Source organism: Lepidochelys kempii, chromosome 1 (genome assembly GCF_965140265.1).
Source record: "Lepidochelys kempii isolate rLepKem1 chromosome 1, rLepKem1.hap2, whole genome shotgun sequence".
Taxonomy (NCBI): Eukaryota; Metazoa; Chordata; order Testudines; family Cheloniidae; genus Lepidochelys; species Lepidochelys kempii.
Window position 1 is genome coordinate 31,639,303 of NC_133256.1, and position 17,459 is coordinate 31,656,761.

A 17,459-nucleotide genomic window follows, 5' to 3' on the forward strand; every position below is an offset into this window, starting at 1 on the left:
TTTGCCGTGGGTATGTAATAATTACATATATGTGCAAGAATATTCAGTATTACATTTCTACTTCAGCAGAACAAACTTGAAAAAAGGTTTCAGAGTAACAGCCGTGTTAGTCTGTATTCGCAAAAAGAAAAGGAGGACTTGTGGCACCTTGGTTAAACTTGAAAAAGACATTAAAGGCAACAAATATTTCATCACCATTTTGTGCATTTTTCTCCTTTGCTTCCTACTGGTCCTCTTAATTTAGTTTTCCAAACAACTTCTTATCTGAATTTTTTTTTCCTTTCCAGCATTGTTTGTTATGCATGGGAAACACAGGCTCCTAACTGAAGGACTCACCAGATATAGGAAGTAAAGAAAGAGCTTCTTTTCAGAGACATCAGAATCACACTAATTCACCCTAGTGGGATGGAAAACTCTGCATAAAATAGAACCTGATCCAATCAAGCACTTAAGTACATGCTTAACATAGGCAAGTGTGTAGTCCCATTGAATGCCATGGGACTACTCACATGCTTAAAGTTTTTTGCTGTATTGGGACCTTAGTAAAATTTATGTTTTCGGGTGTGTTAGAACTAGAGCCAATGCATGTGAGATCACATTCCCCAGTAGGGAATATCACATAGAATACCAGGGTTGGAAGGGACCTCAGGAGGACATGTAGTCCAATCCCCTGCTCAAAGGAGGACCAATCCCCAATTTTTGCCCCAGATCCCTAAATGGTCCTCTCAAGGATTGAACTCACAACCATGGATTTAGGAGGCCAATGCTCAAACCAACGAGCTATCCCTCCCACCTGCCTGTGCTTCACTTTCTCCTGCCATTCAAAACCTTTTGAACCCCAATATACCCTGACAATATTGGCACACTCACCCATTGTCAGGGCTTTTGTACACTAAAGACATTTTTCAAATATTTCCCACCATAGCCAATGCTAGTTCAGCTGCACAGGTGTTATCAACATTAGGAGCCCTAGTGCAGAATAGTGTACACCATTTTGGATAACACATCACCTAAACTTGTTCACAGGGCTTAAAATGATGGCTGCAGACAGTGACTTACATATTTCAAGACTCCCAATGTTACTAACACTAATGGAACTGAACGTCTCAGAGACATAAGTCAGTGGGTGTACTCATTACAACAAGGGTAAGTACTGACTACACTGTTGTTGCTCAATAACTGATAAGAAGATAAGTAAAGGAAAGAATCCTGGAGCGAGTTTAGTAAATTGTCTCCATTTTCTGCTGAGTGAAAGCAGCAGAAAGTTTATGAGCCAGATCCTTAGCTGTGCCACAGCAGCATCCAGCAAAGCAAAGGAGAGGAGCTGTAACGTTGGCCACCTTTGCCACTCCCAGAGCCTGAGCCTGAGCCTGAGTCTGGATGGGAGCCAGTTTGGACAAATTACAGCAGCCTCAGGGCTGCACTCTGCTGCACCCAGCTCTTATGGCCCCAACTGGGTTTTCCTGCAACCAGGGACTGTAGGAACACTGCAGCGCTCTATCCAGGCCCTCTTTCCTCTGGAAATGTCCCCTATGTGGGAGCCAGGAGGGGGATAGAGCTCATTATGCTGACTCTACACAACCTGGGGATTTCTGAATCCTCAAGTAGCTGAGTAAGTCAACTTCCTGGATGCTTTGAGCTGGCCCTAACCCTTGGAAAGAAAGCACAATGCAGGGGCTAGAGCAAGTCAGACCTGCTTGCTGGGAGAATCACAATGAACTACAGAGGCAGCCTAAAAACCCCAATCTGAAGAGAGAAGGATACAGTTCTCTACCCATAGAGAGGTGATGGCCTGAGAGCTTAATGGCATTCCTAGAGCAGACCACAGGAGGGAGACAAAGTACAGTCACCCCAAAACTGTGAGAAGACTAAAGATATTTTGTTTTCTATTTTCGTTCCTGATTGTTTGAGGGGCTTTTTGTTTATTGTTGTTGGATAACTGGTTACTGAAATTAATACTGTCATGCTGGCTTTGGTATTTTTTTTACTGGGACATACTGTCTTTTTTGTAATTTTTTCATTTAGTTATGTTTTACAAGCCTTCCACAGCTCTTGACTATGAGTCAAGCCTTAGAAATGAATTATTAGTTATTTTGTCTACAGGTTTATATCTTAATTTCTTGAGTCTTTTGTTCTTCTATATTTTAAGCTTTAATTACAAACACATGTTTGTCTTTTGCTCTTTTTATGCCTTATCCCATAGGCGGTTTTACATTAAACTCTTTTCATAGATTCATAGATACTAAGGTCAGAAGGGACCATTATCATCATCTAGTCTGACCTCCTGCACAATGCAGACCACAGAATTTCACCCACCCGCTCCTGCGAAAAACCTCTCATCTATGTCTGAGCTACTGAAGTCCTCAATCGTGGTTTAAAGACTTCAAGGAGCAGAGAATCCTTCCCTTTAATATCATTCTTTAATAAAATACACACCCATACTTTTGGACATTCTCAGGGAGATCCTGTCAGCATGATCTGCATTCAGATCTGTGTGGCATCTATTAAACATGAAATGAGATACCTTTCTGTAAGTGAAGGTTTTGTTCTCATTATTTATTGTTCCTTCATGGTTATAATTAATTTATGACTATTTTTCCCTTTGTCTCCTGACTCTGTCAGTATTTTAAGGAATCTCCCCACTTACTTGATATCTCCCATATCTTCAGACATTGGCAGTAAGTGCCAAATGTAGAAAAGTGTCAAAAATGCTTTTGAAGTGAAAAGAACTTTTTCATTTCAGAAGGGTTTGCACTATGCTCTGAAACAGGTAATAATTTAACCACTTGAAGCCAAAAGTTACAGCAAATGGACTGAGCAATCTCTTTTCTCACTGAGAGATAATAGTTATATCTCCTCCAGTAAACACCTGATTTTGGAAAAGGCATGAATAGTTTTCTCAGCTGGAACCCTCTACTTCAGAGCCAAATCCTGACTCCTGAAGAAAGCCTGAAATACATGAAGAAAAGGAGTACTTGTGGCACCTTAGAGACTAACCAATTTATTTCGTGAGCTACAGCTCAGGAAAGCTCATGCTCAAATAAATTGGTTAGTCTCTAAGGTGCCACAAGTACTCCTTTTCTTTTTGCGAATACAGACTAACACGGCTGTTACTCTGAAACCTGAAATACATGAGTTTTGTGCAGTGGATCTGCCTGGAATTGGGACAGAGAGAATCCTCCTTGCAAGAATCTATGGAGCATTAATGCAACTGCTCTGTGGACACTACCTCTACTTTAGTAGCATCTGTGGCCTCTGCAGTCCACTTCCATGGGTAGAATTGGCTGGTGATTCTGGATAGATTTTTTTTTTTTTTGGTCCTAAGCCCTATCCCCTACATTGTGGTGAGAGAACTACTGAAGGACAGAGTTCTTCAGTATCAGGTGGAACCCAGATACGCTGTGTAGCCTCTGCAGCTTGGCCTCCCCTGCCCAGAAGAACCACAGTTCTGCTACTTTTGAGGGCTCTCAAGGTCCTCCTTTAGCCCTTTCATTAGATTTCACCATATATGACAGTTTTGTCTGCACAGGACTATGGGTTTGGGCTCTGAGTTTTCTGACTATTTTGTGGGATACAACAGTAAGGTCCTCAATGGGCTGGGTGGCCTAGTGGTTAGCATCCACTCAGTCATGGGGTAGTGGTAGGGGATGCCAGCCCACCCACTGCACCAAATCCAACCCAGGGCTGTAGGAGGGTCAGTAGCATTGACCCCTGGAGGTGGGGGGGGGACTTTTTGAGTTATCCTTCCTGGGCTGCTTCCTACCATTTCTCCCTCCATTTCTGGTCCCAGATAAGGAAAAAGAAAAAGAAAACCGAACTGTCAGCCCCAACCAGGCTCATACAGTCCTGGTACTTCAGGGCATCTCTAGCCCCTTTTGGCATGAGCCTGCAGCGTAGGTCTGTACTCCTCTCCAGCCTTCTGAGCTGGGTTGTTCCCTTTTCAACCCTGTCTCCAGTTGGAGTATGCTCTGCAAGGTTGGAGGGGCAGGGGTAGCTGGACCAAGTGTTGTCTTTCAACCCCTTCCATCCCAGTGTGCGGTTTATATTCCCCATCACAGGTACCAATTGGCTAGGGATGGATGGGATGTTTCTACCTGCTTCCCCCATCCCTGTTTTGTTACAACAGAGAAATATCTATAATTAAGTATTATACTGTAGTATTTGTTTTGCCTTCCATTCTTCTTCCAATAACTGACTATCCCAGGCATGTATATGCAAAATTAAAGTGGAAAGGCCTGTAGATGCAATGCCAAATCGCAGCAAACACATATGGACTTCTGCAAACAGAGCACCCAGAAGCAGAAACAAAAGAAAAACATTGGACATTGAATACTTTTTAAAAAAATAAGAATTTAGTCTGTCGTTTGGGTTCTGCAAGTTCCAATTTTACCTGGACTTTGTGGTCAGAATCAGAACTAAGATCATTATCCTCTCCCACTACCTCTCTCACTGACACAGAGGAGAACAAAAGTGTGGAAACATGTGGATTGGGACAGCTGTTTGCGTTGCATACCCAACCATACATAGGCTTCAAGGCACTGATGAGGTTTTAAAATTCACATTGCTGCTGGGAAAGGACAGTGCAGCTAGGAAACCACAGCCCTATATGCTCCCAAGGAAAGAAGCCCTAAATTTTCTAGCAAAAGGCCACATAGCTTAATGCAGCATTAGCTCTTTTTCTACTCCTGTACCCTGCCCTTAGATAAGGAAGGATTATGTAGCCACAGTGAGGAACCCAGTGTCCATGTTGCAAGAGAGCATCTCTGTCAGTTTTGAGAAACTAATAGAGGGAATAAAGATTACAAGAAAATGCCCTAACATCTATGGGTGTGAGGATAGAATTTCTTTCAGTTCCTTAGTCTTTGTGCAGGTGTGTGCCATTGTCTAGTCATGCTCCATGGCCCTTCCATGGCCCTTTTATTCAAACTCATAAGAGGAGAGCAAAAAAGCAATGGCTTTTCCACTCACTGAATGCTATGGAGTTTTATAGAGAAGAAGGATGATTCATTGGTTGATGGCACTAGCCTAGAATGTTCAAGATCAGGTTCTGCTCTACCATAGATTTCTAAGAGACCTTAGGCAAGTCACTTAGCATCTCTGTGCCTCAGTTCCCCACCTGTAAAATAGGGAGGATTGCACTTCCCCCACCTCACAGGTGTGTTATGAGGGCGACAAAGTCAGTGAGGTAATATCTTTTATTGGACCAACTTCTGTTGGTGAGAGAGCGCTGTGTAAACTCAAAAGCTTGTCTCTCTCACCCACAGAAGTTGGTTCAATTAAATATATTACCTCATCCACCTTGTTTCTCTAATATCCTGGGACTGACACAGCTACAACTACATTGCATAAAAGGCGTGTTATGAAGCACTCGGCTATTATGCTGATGGGGCCATATAAAGTACCTAAAGTCTTCTTCCAGGTGGTTTTCATTGTATATTAAAAGACAGAATATGGTCTTGTATCAGATATTGTATTTCTTTATAGGAACTGGGAAAGATTTCAAAATTGTAATTATGGCAGAGCCACTTAGATGGCTCTTAATATAATTCTTATTCACACAATGAGAAATATCCAAGCAAAATACTTTAAAATTATTCAACATATTCTAAATACATATTTTCCAGTAAAGTATGCCCAATATGTGAGATAATTTTATTACCTCATAGGGGTAATTTGATCCTTCTGGATGGATTATGTACAGACCGCTGGGAGTTTTTGCAACTGAACCTATGGTATCTTTAATATCGGTGCAATCCAGTCCTAGAGAACAAATTATTCAATATAATTTAGGTTAAACATTGTAATAACAAATACAGATTGTGACAAAAGGAAGGCACTCAGCTATAAATGTATGAATGATCTCAAATTAAATTTCGTTGTCAAGTAAAATATAAAGTTATCTTTTATCAGAGATTTATTTTGAAAATGTGTATTCTCTGGAATGTAGTAAGGTCAGAAATAGGCAGAGAATAGACAAAAAGGAAGTTTCCACACAAAAAAGCATTTCGTACAGTTGATCTTTCTAACCATAACTAGCAGGATTTTGCAAGGTGCTGAACAACCCTGCATCCCCAGTTCAGAAGGGACACAGCACCTGTGTGACAGCAAACCTGATATTTTCTACAAATATTATCCATCTGGCATAAATTTTCTTTAAAAAGAATCCAAAGTACTTTTGCAAAATTAAGATTTTAAAACAGTTCATAAGTTTTCCAAAGCTTATGCAGTACAAATCACTTCTGAGTAGCTATTATAAATCCCATATCTTCTTGACTTTGCTTTTCTCATTTCCTTATCAAGACACTTAAAAAGATAAAGAGAAAAGATGTAAAGGTTTGCAAGAAAAGTCCTTACCATGAGACTGAACTGCTTTGTAAGGAAGTGGATCCAAATGTTTTCTCAAAACTTCTGCATTCAAAAGAAGGACCCTGTTCATAAGTTCACTCACCTGTAAGTTTAGAAGTAAACAAGAGTTTAAATACACTCAGACTGGAGCACTGAGATTTGAATTCTTATGACTTGCTCCTTCCCTTATACAGATGTCTGTAGTTCATTTCTATGATGCAGGGTGATGCACACTTTACATATCCATAGGCCATGCTGAGTGCCTGATTTTCCACTGCCTTGTATTTGAGCAATCATTTAGGACTTGATCCAACTGCCACTTAAGAGAAATTTTTCAAAGGACTTCAATGGGACTTGGTTTGGAGCCTTATATGTGTGCAAAGTGAGTGCACAATGATTGTTACACACTAACAAAGAAGAATGGCAGCGTTTTACATGCCATAAATACTTACATTTACCACAGTAACCCAATAACTATTAATGTGTGACCTAAGTGAAAAGAAATTTTCATATTATAAATAAAAATTAGTACCTGATTAGAAAGATAATCCAAAGAAGATTGTTGGTCATCCATCATATTTCTTACCAGTTTTTTTGTACTTCTTGCATATTCAACAAGAGAGTTCTGCAAATTTCCTAAAAAAGAGGTATTGTCACCCACTATAATATTAAAACTGTAGAGCCATTTTAAGCTGTATAAACTTCATGCTTATTTTATGAAGTTTAAGTGAACACTGAAGATGTCTTATTTTAGAGTGCTTAAGTGAGACCTAAGTGGTGCATTAGCTCTGGACTAGGCCCTCAGGTGACATGAATTGGTATAGCCCCATTGACTTCAGTGGAGTTGTGCTGACTCTGTGGAAGATCTGTCCCCACAGAAAGGCTCTCTGCACAAGGATGAATCTCAGCCTCTTACAGCATTCTTAGGTAACAATGTGAATGATACCTTAAAAGTACAAATGCAAGTAAAAGACAGATAGATATCTAAGGTTTTTTGTCACCATAGCTTCAAATCTTTTGCTCATCTATCAACACTCATCCTTCTGGGCTTTGCTCACAAGCCAATAGACCTAAATGTAAGACAGACAGAAGATGAATAATGCATGTTAAAAGAGGCAGAGAAAAGATAAGAGACCTGTTAGAATATTCTGTGGCAGATTGCAGCAGGCTCTGCGGGGTTTGACGAGGCAGGGGAGAGAGCACAAGGAATCCTCTTCCACCTGGGTATCTGCACAAAGGATAACCACTGTCCCAGCCCTTTTATGCCCATCAGTAAATCCTTTGCATGGTGCCCAAACTGAGTCGCTAGGTGTGGTGCTGGCCCATGTGCTTGGGAAGAATCAAAGTAACTAAAGTTTGTTATAGGTACATAGAGCATAGGTGAGTTTGTTGTTGACCCAAAGGCTTTTCTTAATGAATACATACTGCACATATAATGTTTTTCTCCGCGTAACATTTTAGCTTGAATATCACATGGCACAAGGCATTGTTCCTTTTGTTTTGAAATAGCTGTTGATGTATTTTTCTCTGCAGTCTTGGGTGGTGTTTGCACAGCACTGCCATTGGGTGTATCCTGTTATACCAAATAATGGAAGACAGATTATATTTTGAATTTGCCTTTGTATCCTCTTCTTAAAAATTAAAGACAATAATTGCCAGCTAGTAACTCAAAGCTAAGACCATAGAGGTTTGAGCCCAGTCCTGCAAGGTACTGTTGAATGTTTCCTGCTCAGCAGCCCCTCAGAGGATTGAGCCAGAAGTAAGTTAGACTTTTAAAAACAATCTTAAAAGGCTCCTAAGAACTGGCTGGTGAGCTGCTTCCACCTCCTGGCATTGTTAACCTAAGGCCTGAACTCGCAAATACTTACTTGCTATATTGCGAGCAGACCCATTGACTCTAATGGGACTGCTCATGACATCAAGCTCTAAGCCTAGCTGCTACTCTGAAATAAGCCTAGCAGTATCACATCCAGTAGTCCTTGTTAGCAGGATCAAGCCCTGCTTCTAAACAAAATTATTTATGTTGTGGTGAAGAAGCAGGTCTTCAGGCTTATCCCTTATTATTCATAATTGTAGTCCCACTCTGCCTAGTACATAGTACAAATGCATCAGGTAGACCCCGACCTGGCAAATACTGATATACATGCATAACTCTACCCAGCTAAGAAGTCAATAAATTCTACCCATATAGTCAGCTCATATTTACAATCACATACCACATCAGCAAAATGTCTTTAATTCCCCTGGAGCAGAAAGTTTAAATGGACACTATCAACTTGAAATCTAGCCAATTCTAAAGAAAGAAAAGGGTCAAAAACAGTTTCAAGGCACTGCCCCCACTGTGGTTATATATTAACATTTTCACACTTTTAAAATGTTTTTCATTCCCCTGTTGCTGTGTGGAACCCACACCATCAACAGGGGAAACTGATTATTCACAAAGTTCTGTCAAAGTAAACACATTGAAACATGTTCTCTCTGATCCCTTTGGGCTCTGATAATGATGGGTGTTACTTGTAACAATAAAGGTAAAAACTCTGAACTAGTTTCTGCCTTGCAGAAAGGACAACATGCAATTGACTTTCCAAATGTTTTCTCCAGATTCGTTTTTTGCCCTCTAAAGATTGTTGTTGTTAAAATGTTATTGTTTTGTTACAACACTGCATAGTGATTGTCTATTGTGTTATTCAAACTGAAGCATAACTCGAAGTATTAGGATTTTAAAAGGAAAACTTAATTTATTCCTGAATATTTCTGCAGCATATTTGGTTCTCCCTTCCTGCTCCAGATTCCTCCCTTTGGCACTAGGACAGCAGTGGCATAAAATTGAACACGTTTTTCTTTGGCACCTGTTTTTCATTTTTAAAAGTGAAAGCAAAAATTACAAAAGATTGTGAACTGACAGATTTTAGAAAATCTCTTGAATTACTAGTTGTATCTTGAGTCTCCTAAGCAGATACATTTGTAGCTTTCTTGAACTGCAGATTCCACTCTCTTAGTTGAAAATAATCACAAAGTGAAGCAGGAAATTTTATGTAACAGTTAAAACCAGACCACTTGAAATAGAGTTTCGGTCCAGGGTTTCATCCTGACTACCAACCACGCTGTTGGAATTAACCAGCATCCATGTTCAATTACACAGGGTCAATCTATTATTTTAACCAGTATTTATATAAAAACAAAAGCAAAACAATTATTAAAAGACAAAGGGTCAGATTCTGATCTCAATTATATAGGTATAAATATGTATAATTCTAGTGAAGCAAATGGAGTTACTCTGGATCATGTAAATGAAATCAGAAACTGGCCCAAAGATTCAAAACTCAGATAACACTCCTTAAGAGGAATGTCTCTGTGTTCCACTGTTAATGAACTAACTTTGTTGCTGCCATTTTAACAGTTTTTTCTTTCTCTGAGGAAATTTAACTTTTCTATACATCATAGTCCATCTAGGGTAAAACAATATACATTTTAAAAGCATCACTCACTGTTCAGAACCTCTATTCAGTTGCATTAACTATCTTATCAAATCAATGTAATTGAAAACCTTACCTTAGTAGAACAGGGTCTGACATTACCTAGCACAGTCTCACCCCCAAAGAAAAAAATGATATTTAGACAGATCAATGAAGTTCCACTAAACTGGATCATCTTTTACTTGAAGAAATGCAAACACTTCAACGGGTTTCAAATTTCTGTGGAAAGGCTTGTTCACTATGAAGTCCTGAGTCAAGTATTTGGGAATGTGTACAGCACAAACAGCAGCCAGCACATTAGTCCTTTTATGCCTCGATTTAACAAAACACATTTTATTCATAGAATAGAAGATTGATATACTGCACTTAAAACAGTGTTTTGACCCTGAAAGCAATTACTGCTTAGTACCTGCATATGACACAACTAATGTATTAACATTTACACTGTAATAGGATTGGGACAGGTCTTGGGAAACGTTGCCTTCAAATATGTTTATTTGTGTTTAGTGGGCTGGACTGGTTGAAAGAAAAAATGATTAATTAGTGTTTAAATCCTTTTATAAACCCTTTAACCTAGAAAAAAACTGTCCATATTTTTGCACTAGCAGTGCTATATCTATGGTTAAGGAGGCAGTTTCAGAATACAGTATGTAGGTTTTCTGGTTTTAAATTAAAACTGATAAAAATGCACTGCAGTTAAAAATCTGAGATTGGCTTTTTATAAAAACTTACCATTTGTGCTATATTGAAAATTGCTTATAGAGGGGACTAATGGACTTTAAAGATCTCTCAAACTCAGTGACAGCACATCTCCAGAACTCAAGGGACTTTGAATGGACTAGTTTTTAAAATAATTCAAGGAAAACAATTTTTATTCCTAAAAAATTTCCCAGTAAATGTGCGTAAAAATCTGAAAAATAGGAAAACTAAGCACCTAAACAATAAATCCCTAATTATAAGCCTTATATTCAGGTACTTACATCTTTTACATAGAACAGTACAATTTGGGCCTGAAATTCCTCATGCTTGATTTCACCTCAAAGCTGAACTGTTTTTGAAAGTTTAGTGAAGATCCACTTGACTGTTTTTGTGTGATCCAGGTACACGTGAGGATTGATATTTGGTATGATATCATAGAATCATAGAATAACAGAGTTGGAAGGGACCTCTGGAGGCCATCTAGTCCAACCCCTTGCCCAGAGCAGGACCAATCCCAACTAAATCATCCCAGCCAGGGCTTTGTCAAGCCTGACCTTAAAAACTTCTAAGGAAGGGGATTCCACCACCTCCCTAGGTAACGCATTCCAGTGTCTCACCACCCTCCTAGTGAAAAAGTTTTTCCTAATATCCAACCTAATTAGGAAAAAAAATTAGGGGTATTAGGAAAAACCTAAAAGTTTTTCCTAATACCCCACTGCAACTTGAGACCATTACTTCTTGTCCTGTCATCTGCTATCACTGAGAATAGTCTAGATCCATCCTCTTTGGATCCACCTTTCAGGTAGTTAAAAGTAGCTATCAAATACCCCCTCATTCTTCTCTTCTGTATACTAAACAATCCCTGTTCCCTCAGCCTCTCCTCATAACTCATGTGTTCCAGTCCCCTAATCATTTTTGTTGCCCTTCGCTGGACTCTCTCCAATTTCTCCACATCCTTCTTGTAGCGTGGAGCCCAAAACTGGACACAGTACTCCAGATGAAGCCTCACCAATGTCAAATAGAGGGAAACGATCATGTCTCTCGATCTGCTGGCAGTGCCCCTACTTATACACCCCAAAATGTCATTGGCCTTCTTGGCAACAAGGGCGCACTGTTGACTCATATCCAGCTTCTTGTCCACTGTCACCCCTAGGTCCTTCTCTGCAGAACTGCTGCCTAGCCATTTGGTCCCTAGTCTGTAGCGGTGCATTCGATTCTTCCGTCCTAAGTGCAGGACTCTGCACTTGTCCTTGTTGAACCTCATCAGATTTCTTTTGGCCCAATCCTCCAATTTGTCTCGGTCCCTCTGTATCCTATCCCTACCCTCCAGCATATCTACCACTCCTCCCAGTTTAGTGTCATCCGCAAACTTGCTGAGGGTGCAATCCACACCATCCTCCAGATCATTAATGAAGATATTGAACAAAACCGGCCCCAGGACTGACCCTTGGGGCACTCCGCTAGATACCGGCTGCCAACTAGACATGGAGCCATTGATTACTACCCGTTGAGCCCGACAATCTAGCCAACTTTCTACCCACCTTGTAGTGCATCCATCCAGCCTATACTTCTTTAACTTGCTGACAAAAAGACTGTGGGAGACCGTGTCAAAAGCTTTGCTAAAGTCGAGGAATAACACGTCCACTGCTTTCCCTTCATCCACAGAACCAGTTATCTCATCATAGAAGGCAATTAGATTAGTCAGGCATGACTTTCCCTTGGTGAATCCATGGTTCAATACATGAAAATCCCCAGTCTGAGGTATTGTATTAAGAGAGTATCATGGCTAGTGAACAATTGGTATATGCTGTAGTAACCCTGACTGCAGTAAGGTTTGAAAATAGCTATTAAAAAATCTCACTTTGTACCAATGATTTTTTTTCAGCATGAAAAGCAAAAATATACTGTATGTGGCCTGATTCTGACAGGAGAATCTATAATTCTCACTCAAGTCAACAGCAGCTGTGGATGCTCAACATCTCTCAAAATCAGACCCTAATTTGTTTTAACGGGCTTCATAACATCCCTGTAACAGTGTCAATAAGATACAATAATATCTAATCAGAGCACCAATAACTTACTTGCTCATGGTTTACAGAGCTAAATTGTGCCCCACAGGACATGCCCACACAGGAAAATAAGGGGGTGAAAGACTCTGTCTTACTCCCCTGCACCAGCTAATTACAGAGAATGTTACTCCTGCGGGAATTCTGTGCCACTTCACATGCAGAATTTGCACAGAAATGAATGGGTTTTGCACAGAATTTCCTTTTCCTCCACAGAAATGAGCTGCAGAACTGCTGACTGCCACTAGGGGCTGTTAGACCTGGCAGAGCACACTGCCAGGGGAGGGGGAGGGAGCCCTGAAGGAAGGAAGTGGCATGCAGGAATCGCCACACAAGCCTGGGACCCAGAATCAGGCTGTTTCTCCCTCTGGATCTCTGGGGGGTACGAAGTTCAAGTGTCTGGGCAGGGGGACTGCAGCTGGGGCCTGGGGGGAGGAGGTGCGGGTGTCTGGGCTAGGGGGCACCTTGCAGCTGGGCTCTGAGGGATAGGGGAAGGGGACGTGCATATCTGGGCTTGGGGGTGCCCCACAGTTGAGCTCTGGAGGGAGTGTGTGTGGGTTTCAGGCCCCGCTGCTGGGCTCTGGAGGGAGGGGGCAGAGAAATAGGAACTGGTTTGTCATAGATGTTTCCTTAATTCTCTACTCCTGGAGGAATTTTTTTGTGTCTGTATTGTTACAGACATAGTTGCTGATAAGTATTTGAAATAAATTACCAAAATAATTGAAATTGGCGTGATTATATAGTGTTATTTTGACAAATAAAAATGCAGATTTTTAAAATATTGTGCACAGAATTTTTAATTTTTGGCGCAGAATTCCCCCAGGAGTAGAATGTGTGGAGGGAGACAGCAATGTCTACTCCTTCTTCTGTACACGTGGGTGAGAAGTAGAGGGGAAGTAGGCAGAGCCTTTACTCTACCTCCCCTCCCCCACTCCAAGCACCAGTCACCACCGCTGAGCTGGAGCATAGAGACAAGTAAGATACACAGGTAAAGGGCTGCAACAGATTACTTCCCCATGGAGAAAGGGGGAACCAGACTGGTCTGCTCTTGCAGCAGCAAAGCTACCTCTTACTCAAGGCTTGCTGAAAAACCACAATCTATAAGGACTTAGGCCTTCATCTTTGCTCTCAACCAGGCAAAACTCCCACTGACTTCATTGGGACAGAAAAGTATTGAAGTACTGACCCATAACTTAAATTCATTATTTAATAAAAGAGTTGACTAAGTTCCAATGGATTCTTGGAGACATGTTTATTGGAAAATATGTATTACAAGCATATATATATAAAAAATATATATGAAAGATGTCTGATATTTATAACATGTTACATACAAAATTTGAAGTTAATTAATATATCATTAAACTGATGGAAGTGTCTGGAAGTTGAAGTTATATAAGGTCAGAATGGATATGAGGCATACATTTTTAATACTGAGGGTAATTAACAATTGGAACAGTTTACCAGGGTTGTGGTGGATTCTCCATCGGTGGCAATTTTAAATCAAGATTAGATGATTTTCTAATACAGGGATTGGCAACCTTTGGCACGCAGCCCGCCAGGGTAAGCCCCCTGGGAGGCCAGGCCGGTTTGTTTACCTGCTGCATCCACAGGTTTGGCCAGGGCGCCGCTTCCCGCATCCCCCATTGGCCTGGAGTGGCGAACGGCGGCCAGTGGGAGCTCCGATGAGCCGAACCTGTGAACGCAGCAGGTAAACTAACCGGCCCGGCCACCGGGCGCTTACGCTGGCAGGCTGCATGCCAAAGGTTGCTGACCTCTGTTCTAAGAGATATGCTCTAGGAATTATTTTGGGGAAGTTCTATGGCCTGTGTTATACAGGAGGTCAGACTAGATGACCTTCTGGCCTTGGAATCTATCTATGAAATGAAGTTGCAAAGTAAAGAATTCAGTAGTTAGGAAATGCCAGAATTAAAAGACAATCCATTTTGTCTTGGACAGGGGTTTGGGGCTAGTCTATGTGGCTGATTCAGAGTACTGGAAAGCATGTTCAATGCAGATGCAATATTCAGAGATTTTGACATCCAGCCTCCAACAAGCTCCAGTGCATGTGTGCAAATGTGATTTACTGTGGCTGTTATATCTGACCCAATCAGAATGGATTTTCATAGATACAGGAAAAGGACCTCTTGGATCCTAGGACAAATGTTAAGTTCCTGATGAAAAAACCTGAGGCACTATAGGTTTTCCTTAAAAAAAAAATTAACCATCTATTTTCCCTTAACCTCAATCTAAAAAAAGGATAAACCATTTTTGCCAAAACGTAAAAATAAATAAACCTGAGACCCTGAGACAGAGACCAAGCATGGACATTTTTAGTCTGAATGGTTTAAGTTTAGTAAAGTTATAAGCAATTGAAAATAGAGGGTTATAATTGGCAGTGTTAGGCAACCTCAGTAATGGTGATTGCCACCAGCCTCATTGCAATGATAGATAATTAGATTTAATAAAACAATAAAACTAATAGATTATTAAATAAACAATCCTTGAGTTTTAACAATTATAAGTAAATAAGCCCTGCTGGGTTTGATTCATGTGGGTTACACAAACTGCATCCTGTAGCTCCTTTCATAGGGTTGGACAATGAAACAAATCCTGCCAGTTCACTTGAAGGTTGAAGTCCTAGCAATCACACTAAAATTTATGGGGACTGTATCTTCCAATGACTTATTATAGCTACTGCAGGAAGATTGGGAGTATTTCCCTATTCCTTCTGTTTGTGGAGGGCTGGGATTAGGCTGCTTCCTATCCCTGAAGAACTATATGGATTTGGTGAGAGTCCTCCCCTCCACCCCCACCAAAGCTAATCAATGTGGGAGCAGCCACCTGTGGGAGACCCTGAAGACCCTCTAGAAGGGAGCATCCAAGCCATTAGGAAGTAGGAAGGGGAGGCCCAGAAGACATCTAAATCCTCACCATTGCTCTCTCCAGCAATCCCCAGAAGATATATAAGTTAAAGCTGGGGGTCCTGCGGGCTGGGACAGCTGTTTCCCAAGAGGCTTGGGATGTGCAAATTTTGTCAGTTCAGGTCTGTGAATATTCACAGATCTAGGCTGATATTTTTATGGACAGGATTAGAACTTGAATTTTCCCAGATTTCAGATAGATTTAGGGTTCTAGCCAGACGGTTCTACAGCCCCGTTAACAACTCTGTTCAGATGAAACATGTTGATTAATGTCTCATAAAGCTTTTCTGAAAGAATACCCTTTATGAAACAACAATAAATATATGGATTAAAGAAGTGGACTGTGGGTCAAATCGTAAGTGGAGATACCTCACAAAAGCAACAAGTAAACAGGGGCTATTCAGTATTACACTTTATTTAGTCACAAATGTTATATTTGGACCCAGCAGAGAGGGACATAGACACAGGCACAGAGGGAGCTGATAGAAATACAAAAGATGTCTACCATGCTCACTTTATTGTTCAGGCTGCAAAACTGAAATTAATATAAAGGTGAGGCTTTGCACTGGGGAGGGGGGAGTGCTCAAAGATTTAAAGAGACAGGACATAACATTTCTTCATCCTACTTTTAAAAGCTTTCTAAACACATATACATTATCATTTAGATGGCTAATATGAAACACCATATAGCCTAACTAAAAGTTGCAGGTGGACTATCACAGACTCCTAAACTGCAAGGGATTATTCTCTCTGAAAAGCAACTCACTAACTAAACAATTTATAAATTCAGTTGGACAACTGGTTTTTCCACTCTCTTGGGATAACATGGTGACCATAGTACTGAAGTGTCCTGAACAACAGGAATCAACTGGACTGGTACAGTATTAAATGGATTTGGTACCAAAATTTCTCCCATTGGTTTCTCCATGCCATTAGAAAAAACATGGGAAAGAACTGAACACACTCTGTATGGTGAACCATCGTAAGCCAATTGTAATGGTAGTGAAGCATCAAAGAGCATAAAAGTTTTGGTTGATGTCAACAGTTTCTTTGCTTTTCTAAATTCACATTCTTTAGTCCAGTTCCATTTTTTCTTTGCTTGTAAGAGTTTATGTAACAATGCAAATTGTGACAAAGCTCTGTCCTTGCCTCCGTGGGTCCGCATTTCCTGGCAGATTTCGCTAGCCTCAGAGGCTCACTGTGACCCTCCACGTAACCCTTCTCTCTCTAGAGACAAGGGTCACAGTCTACTGAGTCATTTTCATCATAAGCCAGCAAGGGAGATGAGGAGAAATTATCCTTCCTTGCACAGTCTCTGTTGTCTCCCAGTCTCAGTGATTAATCAGAGGGCAAAGATCAGGGGGGAGCCCGGGCCCACCCTCTACTCCGGGCTCCAGCCCAGGGACCCTAATAGTATCAGCTATGGTAGCTGACCTTTTAGAAACATGACATGTGCAATTCCCTGGGCTACTTCCCCCACAGCAGCCCTCACTTCCTCAAGCTCCACTTCACCCTTACCTCAGGGCCTCCTTCCTTGTGCCTGATATGGTGTGTACTACTCAGTCTCTCCAACAGCACAACTTCCTCCCACAGCTCCTGACATGCACACCCACCTGACTGGCTGGGAGGCTTTTAACTAGTTTCAGCCAGCCCCTGATTGGCTTCAGGTGTCCCAATCAACCTAGCATTCTCCCTGCCTTCTGGAAAGTTCTTAATTGGCCCCAGGTGTCTTAATTGACCTGGAGCAGCTTCCATTTCACTTAACCTGGTACAAGGGATTTGTTTAGCCTGGAGCTAATATATCTATCTCCCACTACTTTTCTATAGCCATCTGGCCTTGCCCTGTCACAAAATACTGTCACCAGATTAGGCAGAAATTTGCTGTAGTAATGAAGCAATCCTAAGAATGAATGTAATTGTGACACATTTTCTGAAGTTGGCACTTCAAG

General features: G+C 41.0%; 1 protein-coding gene across 3 annotated transcripts in view; it reads right to left on the reverse strand.

The window, feature by feature from the left end:
* The window catches only part of ANGPTL5 (angiopoietin like 5), a 35,453-nt gene that overhangs the window by 10,960 nt on the left and 7,034 nt on the right, over positions 1–17,459 (reverse strand). Inside the window, exons 1-5 of one of the 3 annotated variants that reach the window (XM_073338060.1) lie at positions 9,898–10,107; positions 7,771–7,918; positions 6,878–6,981; positions 6,355–6,448; positions 5,660–5,760 (exon numbers count right to left, since the gene is read on the reverse strand). In XM_073338060.1, the coding sequence (XP_073194161.1) occupies positions 5,660–5,760; positions 6,355–6,448; positions 6,878–6,981; positions 7,771–7,918; positions 9,898–9,996 (546 nt within the window). In that variant the 5' untranslated portion in view covers positions 9,997–10,107. Of the gene's footprint in view, positions 1–5,659; positions 5,761–6,354; positions 6,449–6,877; positions 6,982–7,770; positions 7,919–9,897; positions 10,108–17,459 lie in introns of those variants that run through there. The other 2 variants (XM_073338051.1, XM_073338068.1) reach the window with 2 other exon arrangements.